The sequence below is a fragment of the Mobula hypostoma genome, chromosome 1, assembly GCF_963921235.1.
Source record: "Mobula hypostoma chromosome 1, sMobHyp1.1, whole genome shotgun sequence".
Lineage (NCBI taxonomy): Eukaryota > Metazoa > Chordata > Chondrichthyes > Myliobatiformes > Myliobatidae > Mobula > Mobula hypostoma.
Window position 1 is genome coordinate 78,437,791 of NC_086097.1, and position 18,501 is coordinate 78,456,291.

Here is an 18,501-nt window from a genome sequence, read left to right on the forward strand (position 1 = left end):
CACTGACTGAATCTGTTAAGTAACCTTTAGGGAATCCTGCACAAGGACTCCTAAATTCCTTTGCACCTCAGAGTTTTGAATTTTTTCTCCATTTAGGAAATAGTCTACCCTTTTATTTCTTCTACTAAAGTGCATGACCATACACTTCTTGGCACTGTATTCCATCTGACATTTCTTAGCCATTTTCTTAATCTGTCCAAGTCCTTCTGTAGCCTCCTCAACACCACCTGCCCTTCCACCTCTCTTTGTATTGTCCGTAAATTTGGCCACAATACCAGTAATTCCTTCATCCAAATCATTGAGATACAGTACAATGTAAAAGAAGCAGTCCCAACACAAACCCATGTGGAACACCAGAAAAGACTCAGTTTATTCCCACACTTTGCCTCCTGCTAATCAGCCAATGCTCCATCCTTGCTGGTATCTTTCCTGTAATAACATGGGATCTTAACTTGTTAAGCAGTCTCATGTGTGGTACCTTGTCAAAGGCCTTCTGAAAATCCAATATTACCACTGGTGTTGTGAAGCTGTGGGGATAAGAAGTGTATCTGGCCCCTCAGCTCAGTACAGTTAGGAAATACCCCTGGACTCAAGTGTTAAGTTCAGGGATGCCATGGAAAGTCATATGTGGTAAAGCCACCAGCAAGCAATCAGCGCACTCTGCCCCAATAAGATTAACAATGTGTCTGAAAGTTTGAAATGGTCTCAAAGTTTCTTCTTCTGAATTTCACCTAGCAGAATTTTGAGCAGACCTAAAAAAATGTTACATTTTCCAACAGGACTTAACACTTGCTTTACCATAGCCACTTTGTGTAGTGGGGCAGATTGGTGGACAAGGACGTCACTTACCTTTGACGTGCATTGTCAAATTTGGGTGCCTAGAACGAAGGTCACAATGATTGCACACCCCAAGAATAAAGAATTAAATTTTTTGATGGCCTCATGAACGTCATGGAAGAATCTTACCTGTTGGACTTCCCTATAATCTTGCTATAGTCGTCAGGTAGTAGGGATGCGCTTAAATCTATCTGTATAGGCTTTCATCCTCTTGTGAAGTCCTAATCCTGCAGGCAAGGTTTCATGCCATTGATGAATTGCATATTTGCATTAAACATTGCAAGAGGAGTGTCAATCATTAATTACCTGCCAATTGGCATCACTAGGTTTGCCTAGAAGACTTTGTGCATAAATAGTATATTGCCTAGAAGGCTTCATGCATGTGGACTATACCTCAGATTTCAGAAAAGCACTATATGTTCACAAAATACCACATAACGTTTCATCATATCATGTGTAAAGATCATACTATCCAATGGTATGTCCAGGCTAAATTCTTTGTCAAAATCTTTGCAGTACTTAGGAGCTAACCCCAGAGGGACTGCTACACACCCAGATGTTTTAATAATCTCATCCAAACAGAGACACAGGATTTCTTTTGTTCTACCTGAGGAAATTATAGATCACTCAACCATCTACACTGTCTAACCCCTACGGTAGAACTTTACTATACACAAATTATCACTAAATTTCCTTAAATTACAACAGTAACTATTATCTATATGTTGCTTCATTGGCTAGGAATAACATTAGAACATTCTGAAGTCCTGTTTCTATAAACTAAAGCGTTAAGTTGCAATTTATATTTCACAGTGTATTTTAATAATTTTGCCTAAATTACCCGTTTGTACTTCTGCATATTTTCAGAGTTTGAGCACCGCTACAAGACAGCATTAATTGCTGATCACTAATTATCCTGGTGTTCGTGAACCAGATCCCCAGCTACGGGTAAATAGCCCCACTGCTTGTTGGCAGTTTGGGAAGACTCAAAGGCTACAGGAGTAAACCCAGACAGCAAATCCGAGTGGACGTCATTGAGCATTCTTCCGGCAACTCCTGCAGCCAAGCTGGTGTCAAACATATTGCTTCATAAGCTTTCCTTTGGACTACACTGGCGAAGCCAAGAGGGGGATCTTGACAACTGGGCATCTCAGGATCTCCATTCCTTCTGCCCAGGCTTGTGATGATGATCAGCATCACTCATTGTCCTTCAAGACAGGCGGAAGCAACCAACCAACCAATTGACCTTGAAATGAATGGTTTGCTCAGTTACTTCAGAGGCAACCACATTGGTGGGTCTGGAATCACATATGGAAAAGGCTGGCAGATTTCTTCCCCCTAAAGCCCAATAATAGACCAAATAGGTTTTCAGACAGTGCAGTGTATTGTGCTCATCATTATTATGTGTTCATTTATTTTAAATCCCAGGATATTTATTAAATTTAAATTCAACTGCTTCATGACTTATAGCCCAAGAGGAGAGGAGAAGATAGTGGTGCAACACAGCTCACAGCGGCCACTCCAGTGGTGATGTCTGTTATTTGCCAAGTAGCGTGCCGTGCACAATCCTGATTTGATGGAGACGGATGTCAGAGTACGGAGGAACATCTGGTGAAACTTCTGAAATGGCTGCTTCGCTACTGCTGCTACTGTGTGGTCCGAAATCTCCAAAGGGGAAGGCCCTGAGTCCTCGGCTTTGCTTGTTGCCCGGCAGCCGGGGCAGGGTTGAAGCCCTCGGCAGAGGATGGTGCTCGGAGAGGCTGTGTCGAAAGGCTGATCAGAGGCTCGAAGTTTTCGGACGGACTCAGAGTCCGCTGCAGTCGGGTGCTTCCAGTGCTGCTGCATCGGCAAGTTTGTGGTGCTTGGAGGTTCATGGCAGGGAGGGTTTCTCCCTTCTACCGTCTGTGTGAGATGATGAGGCTATTGGGACTTCGAGACTTTTTTTTACCGTGCCCATGGTCTGCTCTTTATCCAATTACAGTATTGCTTTGCCCTGTTGTAACTATATGTTATAATTATGTGGTTTTGTCAGTTTTAGTCTTGGTTTGTCCTGTGTTTCTTGTGATATCATTCTGGAGGAACATTGTATCATTTTTTAATGCATGCATTTCTAAATGACAATAAACGAGGACTGAGTGTCCTCATAATCTAATCGAATCTAAGTTCTTTGCTGGCTCTATTATTTTCAAACCTCGATTACTTTTTTAATTTATCCTAATTTTAGAGATTTGTTTAATAGTACAATAATCTAAACCATTTACCAGTTTGAAAGAAAATATATCAAACATTTGTTATAATTCAGGATATCTTTGGGGTTGTGAACAAAAGGAATGTATTGTTCATAGAAGTAACATTTACAGACTTTCAAACTATAATCCATTCAAGTGTGGTCTCAGATTTTATCAAGTTATTATCAATCAAAACTGCTGTTTGGAAACTAATAGGTTCTAAAGTTTAGGATACTTGCCTACGATTGTTTCCTTTAAAATATTGGTAATTCTCAGTATTCAAACACCATACCTTTCCAGTAAAAACCAACACCATCAATGAGCTACATGAACTCTTCCAAGGAATACAAATGCATACAGTACTTTATTGTTGGTTGCTGTAAGTCATGCACACCAAAGAACAGAATAATTAGACGAATTGTCCCCTGGAGTATTGGTGGCAAACAAGACTGTAGGTGAAATCTCCTTCATTCTATTTTGAAAAGCAAATCAAAATTACAATTAACTTTAGTTTATGAGTTGCTAATGAACAAAAACTCTTCTGAATTGAGATTCATTTTAAGTAGTTTTAAAGTTTTTCGTTACTGGTGATTTACTGTATAATGAACACTGTATGGAGATAAGAGTATGCAATGCAAGTACAATACAACTTTTTCTGGATTACCAACACCTTTTCAGAGGTCAAGGGTTTGTTTGAGGGAGGTTAGACCTTTCATATAATCTTGTGCTATGAAACAGTCCATTTCTACATTCGCCACTTCCATCGTATTCCTGCTGCACTTAACTATTGAAGATCTGGTGAGTGTAGCAAACCCACGAGCAGTGATTTGATCTCGGATGTATATTTAGAGACCCCCACTCCAAGTATTTGTGCTGTTGTCAAAAGCTCTGTAACCACTGATAGGTGACTCTGATATAAGCATTTTTTTTCAAAAAATAATATGAAATTTTTTAAAAAAGCCTCAACTTTTGTTTTTAATCCAGGTTGGCTACCCCAATAAAATGCCTCCAACACATGCTACAGATGGTGTAGAACTAGGGTTGGATGTGCTGACCTTCCCTACAGAATAAGTACCTGTGACACTTCCCGACAGAACCACAAGCCAGAGGTATCAGGCCAAGAAGTATAATGATTTGTATTTGTATTTGAACCTCCACAATATTCCGCGTGGGAATTTAAACTGGAGGTGGCAGTGTTTTATTTACGAGGTCAAGTTGCGAGCTCGACATCAACCCCGGTGCGGATGGAGAGTGCGCACGGGGGCAGTCTGTCACTGGGAACCTCCGTTCTCGAGCCCAGCGCTGATCTCACTGCACCACCATTTATACAAAATTAATTAGTTATCCTCTTTAGAACAAGATATATGGGGCCAAAGTTGCAAAGGCAAATGAAACAAAATGATAACCAATAAGTTTGTCATACAAGTAAGAAAAGCAACAATTTCAAACACAGCTCCTACTTCTTACTTCCATGACCAATTCCCCACATACAATGCCCATTACTACATGCAACTTCATTTACAAAGCTTGTAAAATTTATCTTTTACTCACAGCAGCATCACTGGATATTGCCTCCAGACATTTCAACTGTTGTTCTATCTCTTCCATTCGCAAGTGTTGCTCTCGTTCATCTCGCAACTGAACAAGGACCTCTTCTCCTGGCCCAATCTCTGTATAACTATCCACGGAGCTCTGCAAATAAGTTGGATTGAATACATTTAAGAATAACTTAAAGTCTAATTAATTTCTTGATACTTAATAAATTCTTCACAGTTTCAATACTTTAGATTGTGCAGCTTTATAAATTGACAGAAAATAATATCAATAGGTACTCACTTAAAGATTAAAGCCTGAGTAAGTAAGAAGCAAATCAGTCTCCATATGTGAAGGAAGAAATAAAGTTAAATTTCAAGTTGATGGCCAATCATCTTCTAAGGAAAATGTGATAAATGGGGAGCCCATTGTTGAGGAAAAAGAAAGACCTATTTGAAACACTGGCATGGAAGGTGACACTGGCATGGAAGGTGACACTGGCATAGGAGGAAACACTGGCATGGAAGGTGACACTGGCATGGAAGGTGACATTGGCATGGAAGGTGACACTGGCATGGAAGGAAATACTGGCATGGAAGGTGACACTGGCATGGGTGACACTGGCATGGAAGGTGACACTGGCATGGAAGGTGACATTGGCATGGAAGGTGACACAGACAGGGAAGGAAACATTGGCATGGAAGGTGACACTGGCATGGGTGACACTGGCATGGAAGGTGACACTGGCATAGGAGGAAACACTGGCATGGAAGGTGACACTGGCATGGAAGGAAATACTGGCATGGAAGGTGACACTGTCATGGAAGGTGACACTGGCATGGAAGGAAATACTGGCATGGAAGGTGACACTGGCATGGAAGGTGACACTGGCAGGGAAGGTGACACTGGCATAGGAGGAAACACTGGCATGGAAGGTGACACTGGCAGGGAAGGTGACATTGGCATAGGAGGAAACACTGGCAGGGAAGGTGACACTGGCATGGAAGGTGACACTGGCATGAAAGGTGACATTGGCATGGAAGGTGACACTGGCAGGGAAGGTGACACTGGCATAGGAGGAAACACTGGCATGGAAGGTGACACTGGCATGGAAGGAAATACTGGCATGGAAGGTGACACTGGCATGGAAGGTGACACTGGCAGGGAAGGTGACACTGGCATAGGAGGAAACACTGGCATGGAAGGTGACACTGGCAGGGAAGGTGACACTGGCATAGGAGGAAACACTGGCATGGAAGGTGACACTGGCAGGGAAGGTGACACTGGCATAGGAGGAAACACTGGCATGGAAGGTGACACTGGCATGGGTGACACTGGCATGGAAGGTGACACTGGCATAGGAGGAAACACTGGCATGGAAGGTGACACTGGCATGGAAGGAAATACTGGCATGGAAGGCGACACTGGCATGGAAGGTGACACTGGCAGGGAAGGTGACACTGGCATGGAAGGTGACACTGGCAGGGAAGGTGACATTGGCATGGAAGGTGACATTGGCATGGAAGATGACACTGGCATGGAAGGAAATACTGGCATGGAAGGTGACACTGGCATGGAAGGTGACACAGACAGGGAAGGAAACATTGGCATGGAAGGTGACACTGGCATGGGTGACACTGGCATGGAAGGTGACACTGGCATAGGAGGAAACACTAGCATGGACGGTGACACTGGCATGGAAGGAAATACTGGCATGGAAGGTGGCACTGGCATGGAAGGCGACACTGGCATGAAAGGTGACACTGGCATAGGAGGAAACACTGGCATGGAAGGTGACACTGGCAGGGAAGGTGACACTGGCATGGAAGGTGACACTGGCATGGTAGGTGACACTGGCAGGGAAGGTGACACTGGCATGGAAGGTGACACTGGCAGGGAAGGTGACACTGGCATGGAAGAAAACACTGGCATGGAAGGTGACACTGGCATGGAAGGTGACACTGGCAGGGAAGGTGACACTGGCATGGAAGGTGACACTGGCAGGGAAGGTGACACTGGCATGGAAGGTGACACTGGCAGGGAAGGTGACACTGGCATGGAAGGTGACACTGGCAGGGAAGGTGACACTGGCATGGAAGAAAACACTGGCATGGAAGGTGCCACTGTCAAGACAGGTGCAACCAAAATAGAAAATCTGAAGGAATGGGGTGGAGTCAGTTCAAGATGAGGTATTAAGAGGATATTAATGTACATAAATATCAGATAGGGATATGATAGCTACTGAGTAATTCCCTTTGAGTCTGAAAAGAGAGATTTTTAAAAGCAGGGTAAAACATTGAAGAAAAACTGGAGTGCACAACCTTCTTTGTGTGATTATCGTTATTAGATTTGCCTCAGGAAAAATAATTGTCAGACACTACAACATTAAATTCAAGCAATGCAAAATCTAATTATTTCTAGTGTATTCAGTAGATTTCAACAAAATCAGTTAAAATAAGTAGAAATTTAAATAAACCACAGAATCAACAATTGTAAGCTGCCTGCTGCAGTTTTAGATTGTGTGTTGTATGTCCTTGGTGATGTAGAAGTAAAATGTAGTTTTTTCAATGCCCCCATGCCTTCTCTTCCAGAAGTACACTTCCTTTGCATTATTCCTGACCAAAGATCTAAATATTATTCTAGCTGGATGTATAAATATGATTAATATGATGTATAAATTTATCAATGACACAACTATTGTTGGCTAAAGTTCAGATGGTGACAAGGAGGTGTACAGGAGCGAGATAAATCAGCTGATTGAGGGGTGTCACAACAACCTCGCACACAATGTCAGTAAGACCAGGGAATGATTACGGACTTCAGGAAGGGGAAGTCGAGGGAACACACACCAGTCCTCATCAAGGGATCAGCAGTAGAAAGGGTGAGCAGTTTCAAGATCCCAGGTGTCAACATCTCTGAAGATCTATCCTGGGCCCAACATATTGATGAAATTACAAAGAAAGCACGGCAGCAGTTATATTCCATTAGGAGTTTGAGGACACTTGGTGTGTCACCAAAAAACTCACAAATTTCTACAGATGTACAATGGAGAGCATTCTAACTGGTTGCATCAATATCTGGTATAGAGGAACTACTGCGCAAGATCAGAAAAAGCTGCAGAAAATTGTAAACTCAAGCTGCTCCATCATGGGCACTAGCCTCCCCAACATCCAGGACATCTTCAAAAGGTGATGCCTCAAAAAGGCAGTATCCATCATTAAGGACCTCTATCAGCAGGTCATGCTTGCTTCTCATGGCTACCATCAAGGAGGAGGTACAGGAGCCTGAAAGCACACACTCAGTGTTTCAGGAACCGTTTCTTCCCCTCCACCATCAGATTTCTGAATGGAGAATGAACTGATGAACACTACCTCAGTATTTTTCCCTCTCTTTTTGCACTACTCATTTAATTTAATTTTCTTTTTTAAAATATATACTTCTTACTGTAATTTATAGCTTTTATTATAATGTATTCCAATGTATTACAGCCCCAATACAACAAATTTCACAAAAATGCCAGTGATGTTAAACCTGATTCTGATAACCATTATTCCACTGATTAAAATCAACTCAACCAATACACTTCTGTAAAAATGGTTTTTTTCTTGACCAGTATGTTGCAACAAAGAATAATCATCTTGCATTTTGGCCTTCCCGTGGAGTCTAATTAGTCAATTTTCAGCTGTGATCAAATTGATCAGATTGGAATACTACTACTTTAACATGTGTCTATTACTGATAAAAACCCTATTTAAGAAAAATGAACTATTTTCATGATGATGTCAGGCAGAATATTATTTATGGATGAGAATGCCTCACATATTACAGATGTGTTGAACAATACCAGCCAAAATACAGAACACTTTCTGAATAATACAAGATTGCATACAAATATATCTAGAACCCAACATAACCTCCCATTACTATGAATTTAATATAAGTTGGGTTTGCTCTGTACACTATAATGCAAATTCATTGCAGTGGGTGCAATCAATGGTTTCGGACCAATATTAGTGAGACCGATATTATGAGAGTTAAGCATTTACACATTCACTCTCACTATCCATGAAAAAAGATAGTTTTGATTTCAAGTCATAAGCTGATGTACTAAGAATGACTGAAGATAGAAGATATTTTAGTGTATTTGAATAATATGAATTAACATGATGAATTCTGAATACAATGGAGTAAGGAACATTGAATTGAACATTAAATACAAGAAAGTCTGCTAATGGTGTAAATCCAAAGCAACACACACAAAATGCTGGAGGAACTCAGCAGGTCATAGATCATCTATGAAAATGAACAAACAGTTAACATTTCAGGCCAAGATCCTTCTTCAGGACTGAGAAGAAAGGGGAAGATGTCAGAATAAAAAGATGGGGGGAGGGGAAAGAGGTTAGCTGGAAGGTAATAGGTGAAGCCAAGTGGGTGGGAAAGGTCAAGGGATGGAGAAGAGGAGAGTGTACCATAGGAGAAAGTGAAGGAGGAGGGGAACCTGGGGGATGTAATAGGCTGGTGAGAAGAGGTGAAAAGTCAGAGTGGGGAATAAAGTTGCAGGGGGTGGATTTGGTTACCAGAAGGAGAAATCGATATTCATGCTGTCAGGTTGGAGAGTGCGGTTATTTGGGAAATGGAGGAGATGCAGGTGAGGGCAACATCAGTGGTGGAGGGAGGGAAACCCCATTCTTTAAAGGAGGAGGACATCTCTGATGCTCTGAAATGGAAAGTCGCATCCTAGGAACAGATGTGGCAGAGGCAAAGAAATTGAGAAAAGGGAATAGCATTTTTACAGGAGATAGGGTAGGAAGAGGTATCGTCGAGCTAACCATGTGAATCAGTAGGCTTGTAAAAGGTGTTGGTTGATAGAGATGAAGACAGAGAGATCAAGAAAGGGAAGGGTGGTATAAGAAATGGTCCAAGTGAATTTAAGCAACACACATCAAAGTTGCTGGTGAACGCAGCAGGCCAGGCAGCATCTCTAGGAAGAGGTACAGTCGACGTTTCAGGCCGAGACCCTTCATCAGGACTAACTGAAGGAAGAGTTAGTAAGAGATTTGAAAGTGAGAAAGTTAAGGGCAGGGTGCAAGTTAGAGGTAAAATTGATGAGCTCAGCGTGGATGTGCGAAACTATTTTTAATTTATGAAAATATCAGTAGATAGGATTAAGGATTACAAACTATTCCATCATCGGTTACAAAAATGATTAATGGCTCGTATAACTATCTTAACGTACAGAACATTTGCTAAAAACATGCAGATTTTATATTTTTTTAAAAAAGAACCAGTATTATGTTCAAGAATAAAGGAAATCAGAATCCACCTAAAGGCTTACTGCATTTGAAATATAATATTGTCAAGTGAATCAACTGACAGATTCTTCCTAGCAAGACAATTATTAAGAGGTGTTTCTAAAATTAATGATAAAAGTCAGTTGTTCAGTTATAATGACAACCCATGCTAGTAAATCAGTGTTCAATATTTTCCATATATGAATGCTATACACCTCACAGAAAAATTCATGCTTCAATGATACAAACATCTGTTGGTGTTTGACCTAAATTAAAAATGTACAGATGTGTCTTTTACACTCTAAACTGCCACAAGCGACATGTAATTCTGATGAAGTGACTCTTTGGTTCTAAAGGAAGTACATTACCTTTGAATCAGATTGTTACAAGTTCAGATAGCAAACCAGAGCTGAAGCTACATTGTCACAGGTACTATCTTGAGATTAAATAACAAATTAAAAATCCCACCTGTTTTTAGAATACTCATCACTTGAGAATTAAGTTCTCGCTTTTTCTTGGTCAGGTGATGCTCCCAAGGAAAAAATGTTATCCATCACACTCCACGCTTTACTCATGGAAGGATAGTTATAAAAGCAATGGTCATGATGGGTTGAATGTCATTCTTACATCTCCGCTATATATAAATTTTGAAAATATCCATGATCCTTATGATTGCCATTATTTCCTTTTATTACTGAATCTCAAAACGGCCCAATCAACCCAAAACATATGGATATAGTGTTAAAAAAGTTAAAATTCACCAAGCTGAATGGTGCATTTGTTTTCCAATCTGCTTACAAAGCAATTACTTTATTTTTGAAAATATGAAATGACTACAGTGCTTTACAGTTGAATTATTTTCCTGTTAGCTGTTAACTTGGTGGTTTTCGGCAAAGTGTGAGTATTTCTCCAATGAAGAAGCTTTATAAATCTAAAATTAGAAACCCTTGGTACAAACATATGAAGCCACTCTTGACCCAGCTAGTTGCTGGAGGATTTCTCCTTGCCAGCATACACTCCAGGGCAGAAGGAAATGTTTTCAAATAATCACTTAGTAAACTACTGTTTTGGGAATAATTGAGCCAACTCTTAAGGAATGTAACTGTTGCCTGAAGGGTGTTACTGTTCATTCTATATATATATATATATATACAAACGTTTGTACTACAGGGAGTAAGCTTTCAACTTGGTGGTTTAGTTCTGTGGACAAGTCTGGCCTACCTGGGAAGTTTAAAGCCTGGGTGTATCAGCATGGCATTCTTCCCAGAATCCTGTGGCCCCTCCTTGTCTATGCAGTTCCGATCTCGACAGTCGAAACCTTAGAGAGGAGGGGTTAGCAACCACCTCAGGAGATGGCTGGGGCTGCCAAAGAGCCTGAGCAGCATCGCACTCTATGGACACCACAACAAACTGCAACTGCCCTTCAAATCCTTGGAGGAAGAATTCAAGGTAACAAGAGCCAGAGAAGTGCTACAGTATAGGGACTCAAGTCACCCGAAGGTGGCTAGAGCAGGGATCCAAGTAAGTACTAGCAGGAAGTGGAGGACAGAGGAAGCTGTTCAGGAGGCAGAGGTGAGGCTACGTCACAGGAGGCTGGTGGGAGTGGTCACACGAGGCCGAGCTGGGCTAGGATCCTTTCCAACTCCCCAAATGGACACCAGAGGGAAGGAAAGGTGTCATCTAGGTCAGGAGGAAGTGACAGCAGTAGTGGAGGAGATGAGAGCCTGCAAGGCAGTGAGGATGAAGCAACAGGGAGCTTGGACAAGATGGGAGAATGTGGTTGAGAGGAAAGTGACCTGGGCTGATCTTTGGAAAGCCGAACCACACCGCATCCAATTTCTCACCCAGGCAGTGTACAATGTGCTTCCAAGCCCATCAAACCTGCACACATGGGGCAAGATAGAGTCATCTGTGTGCCCACTGCGCTCCAAGCGAGGAACCCTGGAGCACATCCTCAGCGGCTGTGCAAGGGCACTTGGTGAGGGATGGTACAGGTGGAGGCATGATCAGGTCCTGAAGACCATCGCTGAAGCCGTCAACGTGGGAGTTGAGTGGGCGAAGCGGTCCCAACCCTCCAAGCAGACCACTGCCTTTGTCAGAGCTGGGGAGCAACCAATACCTGCCAAAAGAACATCTGCAGGCATTCTGACCTCTGCAAGGGACTGGCAGCTGTTGGTGGACCTCGAAGGGCAGCTGAAGTTCCCCAACCATATCGTAGCCACCACCCTGCAACCAGACATTGTCCTCGTGTCTGAGTCGACTAAGCAACTGGTGCTGCTGGAGCTGACAGACCCATGGGAAGAGAGCTTGGAAGAGGCCTTTGAAAGGAAGCTCTCCAAGTACGCAGGACTGGTCAGCAATTGTCAGCAGGCTGGATGGAGAGCGAGGTGTCTCCCAGTGGAGGTTGGCTGTAGGGGATTCGTAGCCCATTCTTTAGTTAGAGCCTTCAGCATTTTGGGCATCAAGGGAGAGAGGAAGAGGAGAGCCATCCGCAGTACCACCGATGTGGCAGAGAGGGCCTCAAGGTGGCTGTGACTCAAAAGAGGGGAGCCATGGAGTCATAAGTAGCTAGCCATCTGGACACAAGCTGGGGTCTGATCAGCCCCGGCTGGGTCACCTGGAGGAGGTTGTATGATGTTGAAAGACCCGAAACACCCGATGATTCCAGGAACATGACTGAAGATGTGTCCAGAAGCATCAATAGATGTATGTACACAGCTTCTGCAATAGATATTCAGCTCAAAATTCTGGTTGGTAGTGTTCCCATGGACGGCTGCCTCGTGCATATGTTGCAAATGGTTGATGACTCCTCTGGTGTGTTGGGGTTATCCGTTCTTTTGGACCTTCCTAATCCGGTAGCAAAAGGATTGCAGCTGCTGTTGTACAATGTCACCATCCTTGTGTCAGTCATAGCTAATCAGTCCCACCCCATCCCAACTTTTGTCTTCAGTAGTCACTGCCATCAACCAAACAAAGAGACACTGCTATCATCTCCATTCAATCAACTTTCTCAGCCTCCTTTTAGCACTTACATGAGTACCATTTCTAGAACTTAAAATATTCACTTTTACATTCTTCTTTGATGCTGAACTGTTTGAGTCTTGCCTATTGACTCCCGAGTAACACTGTAGGTTCAAGTCACAAAATAATCATCTATAAATACAAGGAAACAAAAATCTACTTAACCAATTTCCCTATCCTCTAGTTACTACATTGACACATCAGCTTGCAGCTGCATGTACTTCCCTGGAAATAGGGAGTAAATCCATGACTTCCTGATAGTTGTCCCGAAGGCTAATATCTTAATTTAAGCACATTTTCCAAAAACCTGCAGTAAAATTTCAGCCAAAGACAACGAAGTTCAAGTCTGATCTGTTCCCACTGCAAGAATATATATAAAAAAAACTAATTAAAGACAATAGCAGGGCACACAACTCGTACAATCTATCCCTCTACTGGCTTTCATAAAAGAAAGTCCAGCATGGATCTAATTGAAATTGAAACAACATTTTAGGGTTCAATTAACACCAAATAACTCATTGAAAGCTAACGACAGCAGATGTTACATCCCATTCCTTCAAGTTTTAATTACCGAAATTTTGGAAAGTTGATTTTCAACTTCCTTTTTTAATTGTTCTTCAATTTTCTATTCTATTATTAAAATATATATAACTTCCTTTATATTCTTGGGCATGTTTAAATATTTTTCCAATTTGATGTTAAAATCAAAATCACTGATTCGTACTTTATCCCCTGTCCTTGCAATGCTTATTTTAAAATCTGTCGGTCTGATTGGTTAAAAAAGATATATGTCAAAGAACTCAACTCATACCACTGTGATTTTAAACATGAGCAATTGAAGATCATTACTTTGGAAAGGAAATTGCACAAACACACTTAATCTTTGAGAAAGATGCAGTCATGGAACTTTGTCCTAGTTCTTCCAGTATACACAGCCATTACTCTGCCTGTGCAGATACTCCGTCATACTTTGCCTTTTTGAGTGATGCCAGACGAAAAAGCTTACCTTTTCTGCTTCAGAAGTGTCATCGACCTCCCACAAAGGTACAGGTTTCCACTGCATTCCATTCACTACAGCACTACAATTTAAAAGATAATTCAAACAATTGACACTTTATTCTGTTGACTGCCACAGAACATTCTGGAGACTGCCAACTGATTCCTGGATCTCCTGCCATTCACCACCTTTGGATGAAATTTCTGTACATGTTATCATTTTACATTAAGCGCTTCTGAGGTGGTTGTTCTGGGAATGCTGCATGTTGTTTATGAGAGGCAGGCCAGATGAACACAGGGACCCTGAAGACAGAGGTTTGAAGAACCCATGTCTGCCATGTCCCCAAAATTCTTCAAAGAGATCTGTTCTTAACTTCAGCGTTCCAAAGAGATTCATCTTTCCTAAAGCACTGGTGGTAAAAATCTGTGACCATCTGCAGGCCGAGGTACAGTCTGTCCACAGGGGGTCAAACTCATGGTCACCTGCATTTCCTAGTATGCAAATTATTCTACTCAACTGCAGCTGATCTATGCTACAATTCACAATATGCGGCATGCTGCAATATCAGTGAAATCACTAAAGCACTCATGGAAAACGTAAATCATTTACATTTACTCGAATAAGTGATTCATGTTAAATGGGCTTTGCAGGCTTCCAACAGTATTAGGGAGGAATTCAAAGGCACAACACGCATGGTCCTACCTGCATAAAACTCCAAGAAAAATGCAACAAGCAGCACCAGTCACTGTATAGGGCCTTTTTCAACCTTGATTAGGCAAAGCCTTAGATTCACCAAACCCATCGTTGTCTTACCGCTATATTACAACAAAGTCTGCACATGGGTCGTCATGTCACTTAATTAGCTTTCATGCTACACTATTAAGTCTAAAGAATGTGCTCTCTGAGGGATCAGGTAAAGGTAAATGTTTGCACTATTCAGCAACCATAGAAAATAAATATTGATTACAGAGCAACACAGAATTTAACAGAGCAGGAGCCAAAAATTTGACCACCAGCGCTGCAAGCAATATGGCAAACCACTCATGCATTCATTTATTCTTCTTTGGAGCTGACTCCCCAAATGTAGGACAGTGATCCCAATGTAACAGTCTTTAAGGTAAAGGTCTCCAGATGGAACCCAGTTGAGGAACTAATTACCTGTGCTATATAAAATGTAGAGTTTGAACTGGTCAGAAAATTGCTCAACATAAATTGGTTAATCAAATTGGTTTATAATTGTCACATGTACACTGAAAAATTTGTTCTAACAGATCATTTCATTATAACAGTGCATCAATATGGTACAAGGGAAAACAATAACATAATGCAGAACAAAGTATTACAGTTACAGAGAAAGTGCAGTGCAAGAAGGCAATAAGGTACGCAAATGCAACATGTAGAATTCTGAACACTTGCCATCTTCCCAAGAGTCATGGATACTCACCTCACTTTAACAATGTGTTTGTCTCCGAATAAACATGTACTTAATTGACACCGTATGAATTTAAACAAAAGGTTGACAAATGGATCAAATATAAGGGAAGATCAGGCAACATTTGTTTCCTTCTGAATGATGGAGGAATCTGCCATTGATAGACATGTAGGTTCCAATTTCAACAAATGGTAATGGTAAAGCTCTAGGCTACTAATTACCATCCACCTTTCTATCAAATTACTCACATTACTTCTGAAACCATCTTATTTCTTTGCCACCTTTGCATACACTGGAACATAGGAACATACATTGTATACTTTGGATACATTGGAACATAGGAGAATCTTCAAGATCTGTCAACTTTCAAGCATGTTTAGTAAATTAAATAGAAAAAGTTCACACACAAAGATCATTACATATGCATTCATATTTCAGAAGTTTCCATGGGCATTTTCCCTGCATTTGTAAGTGAAATCCTGAGAATCATTGTTTTAAATAATATAGCTTCGAGAATTACCTTGTCAAAACAATTGCCACAAAGAAAACTTGACACTTATATACTGTATGAGAACTAACATCGTGACAATCTTGTATGTGAGTTTGCTGGCATCATAGTTTGTCATTCTATTTGGTATCTAATGCATTACATTTACATAATATGTGATGGAATTTCTTTAAGTACTGCTATCAGCTATGGGATAATTCACACTTGCGGTCCATTGTGCTGACACATCTTAGTCACTGTCATATTGTATACTAATGGGTCTTTCAGTTCAGCAGATCCTCGCCAACTATCAACAAAGTTCAAAATTCAAAGTAAATTTATTATCAAAGTACATATATGTCACTATACACAATGCTGAGATTCATTATCTTGCAGGTATCCACAGTAAATACAAAGAAACACAATAAGTACAATGAAAGATCACACATAACAAGATGGACAAGCTACCAGTGTGCAAAAGACAACAAAATGTGCAAATATAAAAAGAGAAATATGAAATAATAATAATAGTAATAATAAATAAACCATAAATACTGTTTGGGAAAGACTCTCAAAGATTTTGTGGGGACACTTTCATCTACAACTGTTTAGATACAAGTTCATTACAACCACGGTGTATACGTTCAAATCCTCTGATGAGTCCTTGGACACAGCCCAGTCCACTGCTGAAACGCACATCGACACTAATCCCACATGCCCATCAATTCTCCCCAAATTCTACCACTCATCTGCATACTTGATTTACAGTGGCCAATTAACCTACTAACCCCACTTACCTTTGAGATGTGGAAAGAAACTGGAACACCCATAGAACATGGGAAACTTCACACAGACAGTACCAGAGGTCACAACTGAACCCCAGTCACTGGAGGTGTAAAGCAGCGTTTCTGATAACTGTGCCCTTGTGCCATCCAGTACTCCCCAGCTCGTTTCTCGGTGCCTTCCAAATACAAAAGATGCTTTCTATACTGTGTCTCATACACAGGATGATGAGATCTGCATTAGACAGAAGTATTTACACAGAAGTATATATACAGGACCTCAACCTTAGTATAGAGAACCCTCCAAAGGCTTATGCTTTAAATTTCATCACTATATGCAGAAAGTGTCTAAAGTGCCTTAATAATTGTGGGAATGGCACAGATAACCAAAAAGGACCAAATGCACATTTACATTTACATGTAGACTGCACCAATATGAATTGGCACAGACTAACTTTACTCCAGGATTATTCATCCTACTTAAGAACAATACATTTTGTTGATCCCATGTCCCAGATGATCCCATGATCACAGGATCACATGTCCCTGTGCAACATTATCACTCTGCACTTTCAGCAACCTGCTCTGCAAATTATTTTAAAGCTTGAACATCTAAAGATAAACCATCATTAGATACTCAGCTACAGTAAATTATGACTCAGTATTTTCTTTAGGCCTCACGTTCATTGTTCAATATTTCAAGAGCAATTTCTTACAGTTACAGAATCATAGAGCATGGAAGCATACCCTTTGCCTCAACATATCCCTGCTGACTATGTTGCCTAACAAGCTAACCCCATCTGCCCAATTTGACCCTTGGCCATCAAAATTTCTCCTATCCATTGCTGGACTCTGACATTTTTAATTCAAGGTTCTTTCAGAACTCAGGCAAGAGGCACAAAATTTGTTACTTCACAATTGTTTTGTTAGGCGTTAATAGAGCAAAGCAAATTGAAAACAGACAATGATAGAGATCTAGTCATTAAAGAGAGGGAGAGGCAAAAGATGTCGCCGCTGCACAGTCAGCTCTTTTTATATGCATAGATAGGAAATACTCCATTCAGATTAGTAGATCAATCCGTCAATCAGGAAGCCCCTATTCAAATAATGCAGCATCCAGAGATTTCCAGAATTATACGAGGGGTGATTGATAATTTCGTGGCCTAAGGTAGAAGGAGATGAGTTATACAGCTCTCATTACATGTTCATGCAGTTCAACTCTTTGAGTGATTATGCAGAAAGTTTGAAGTTAATAACTCATCTCCTTCTACCTTAGGCCACGAACTTATCAATCACCCCTGCTGTGGACCACTTTCTGGAGGTCCAAGACGCCGACTTCTACAAAGAAGGGATCCGTATGCTCCATGACCGCCGGACTAAATGTGTAAATGTAGGAGGGGACTATGTTGAGAATAAGTGTGCTAGGTTTTCTAAAATTGACACCTTCTACCTTAGGCCACAAACTAGAAGGAGTCAGCCTCGCCTGCTACCTTTCGCCTGAAGCCTCGCCTGCATCCTCACCTATTCTCGCCATCAAGTTCTACCGCCGGAACAAGACTGGAGGATTGGTATGTCTAGGTAAGGAACTGTCTTTCATTGTTTGGATCTGTCTCTGTGTCCACGCCTTCGCTAGGTAGGTCCAGCCTGAGTCAAGACCCAGGTTCCAGGTCCCTGTCCAGTCTCTGGCTCGGGGTCCTTGTCCAGGTTCCAAGTTCCTAGTTCCTCGTCCAGGTCTCACTTTCTTAGTCTAGTCCTAGCCCAGGCCCTGTATCCTAGTCTCGTCCAGGGCCTGTGTTTTGTCCAGTGTCGTTTCTTCCCCACTTCTCTTGCTTTCTTGACACACCTAGTCCTGTTCCTAGTACTTCAGTGTCTGTGTCTTGCATTTGGGTCTGC

At 41.4% G+C, this 18,501-nt stretch overlaps 1 protein-coding gene across 3 annotated transcripts in view; it reads right to left on the minus strand.

The window, feature by feature from the left end:
* fsip1 (fibrous sheath interacting protein 1) overlaps positions 1 to 18,501 on the minus strand; it is a 413,443-nt gene that overhangs the window by 167,716 nt on the left and 227,226 nt on the right. For all 3 annotated transcript variants that reach the window (XR_010018372.1, XM_063051206.1, XM_063051194.1), the window contains exon 11: positions 4,617 to 4,757. Coding sequence is in view for 2 of the 3 variants with exons in the window: in XM_063051206.1 (XP_062907276.1) it covers positions 4,617 to 4,757 (141 nt within the window). In the remaining variant the exon portion in view is untranslated. The remainder of the gene's footprint in view (positions 1 to 4,616; positions 4,758 to 18,501) is intronic.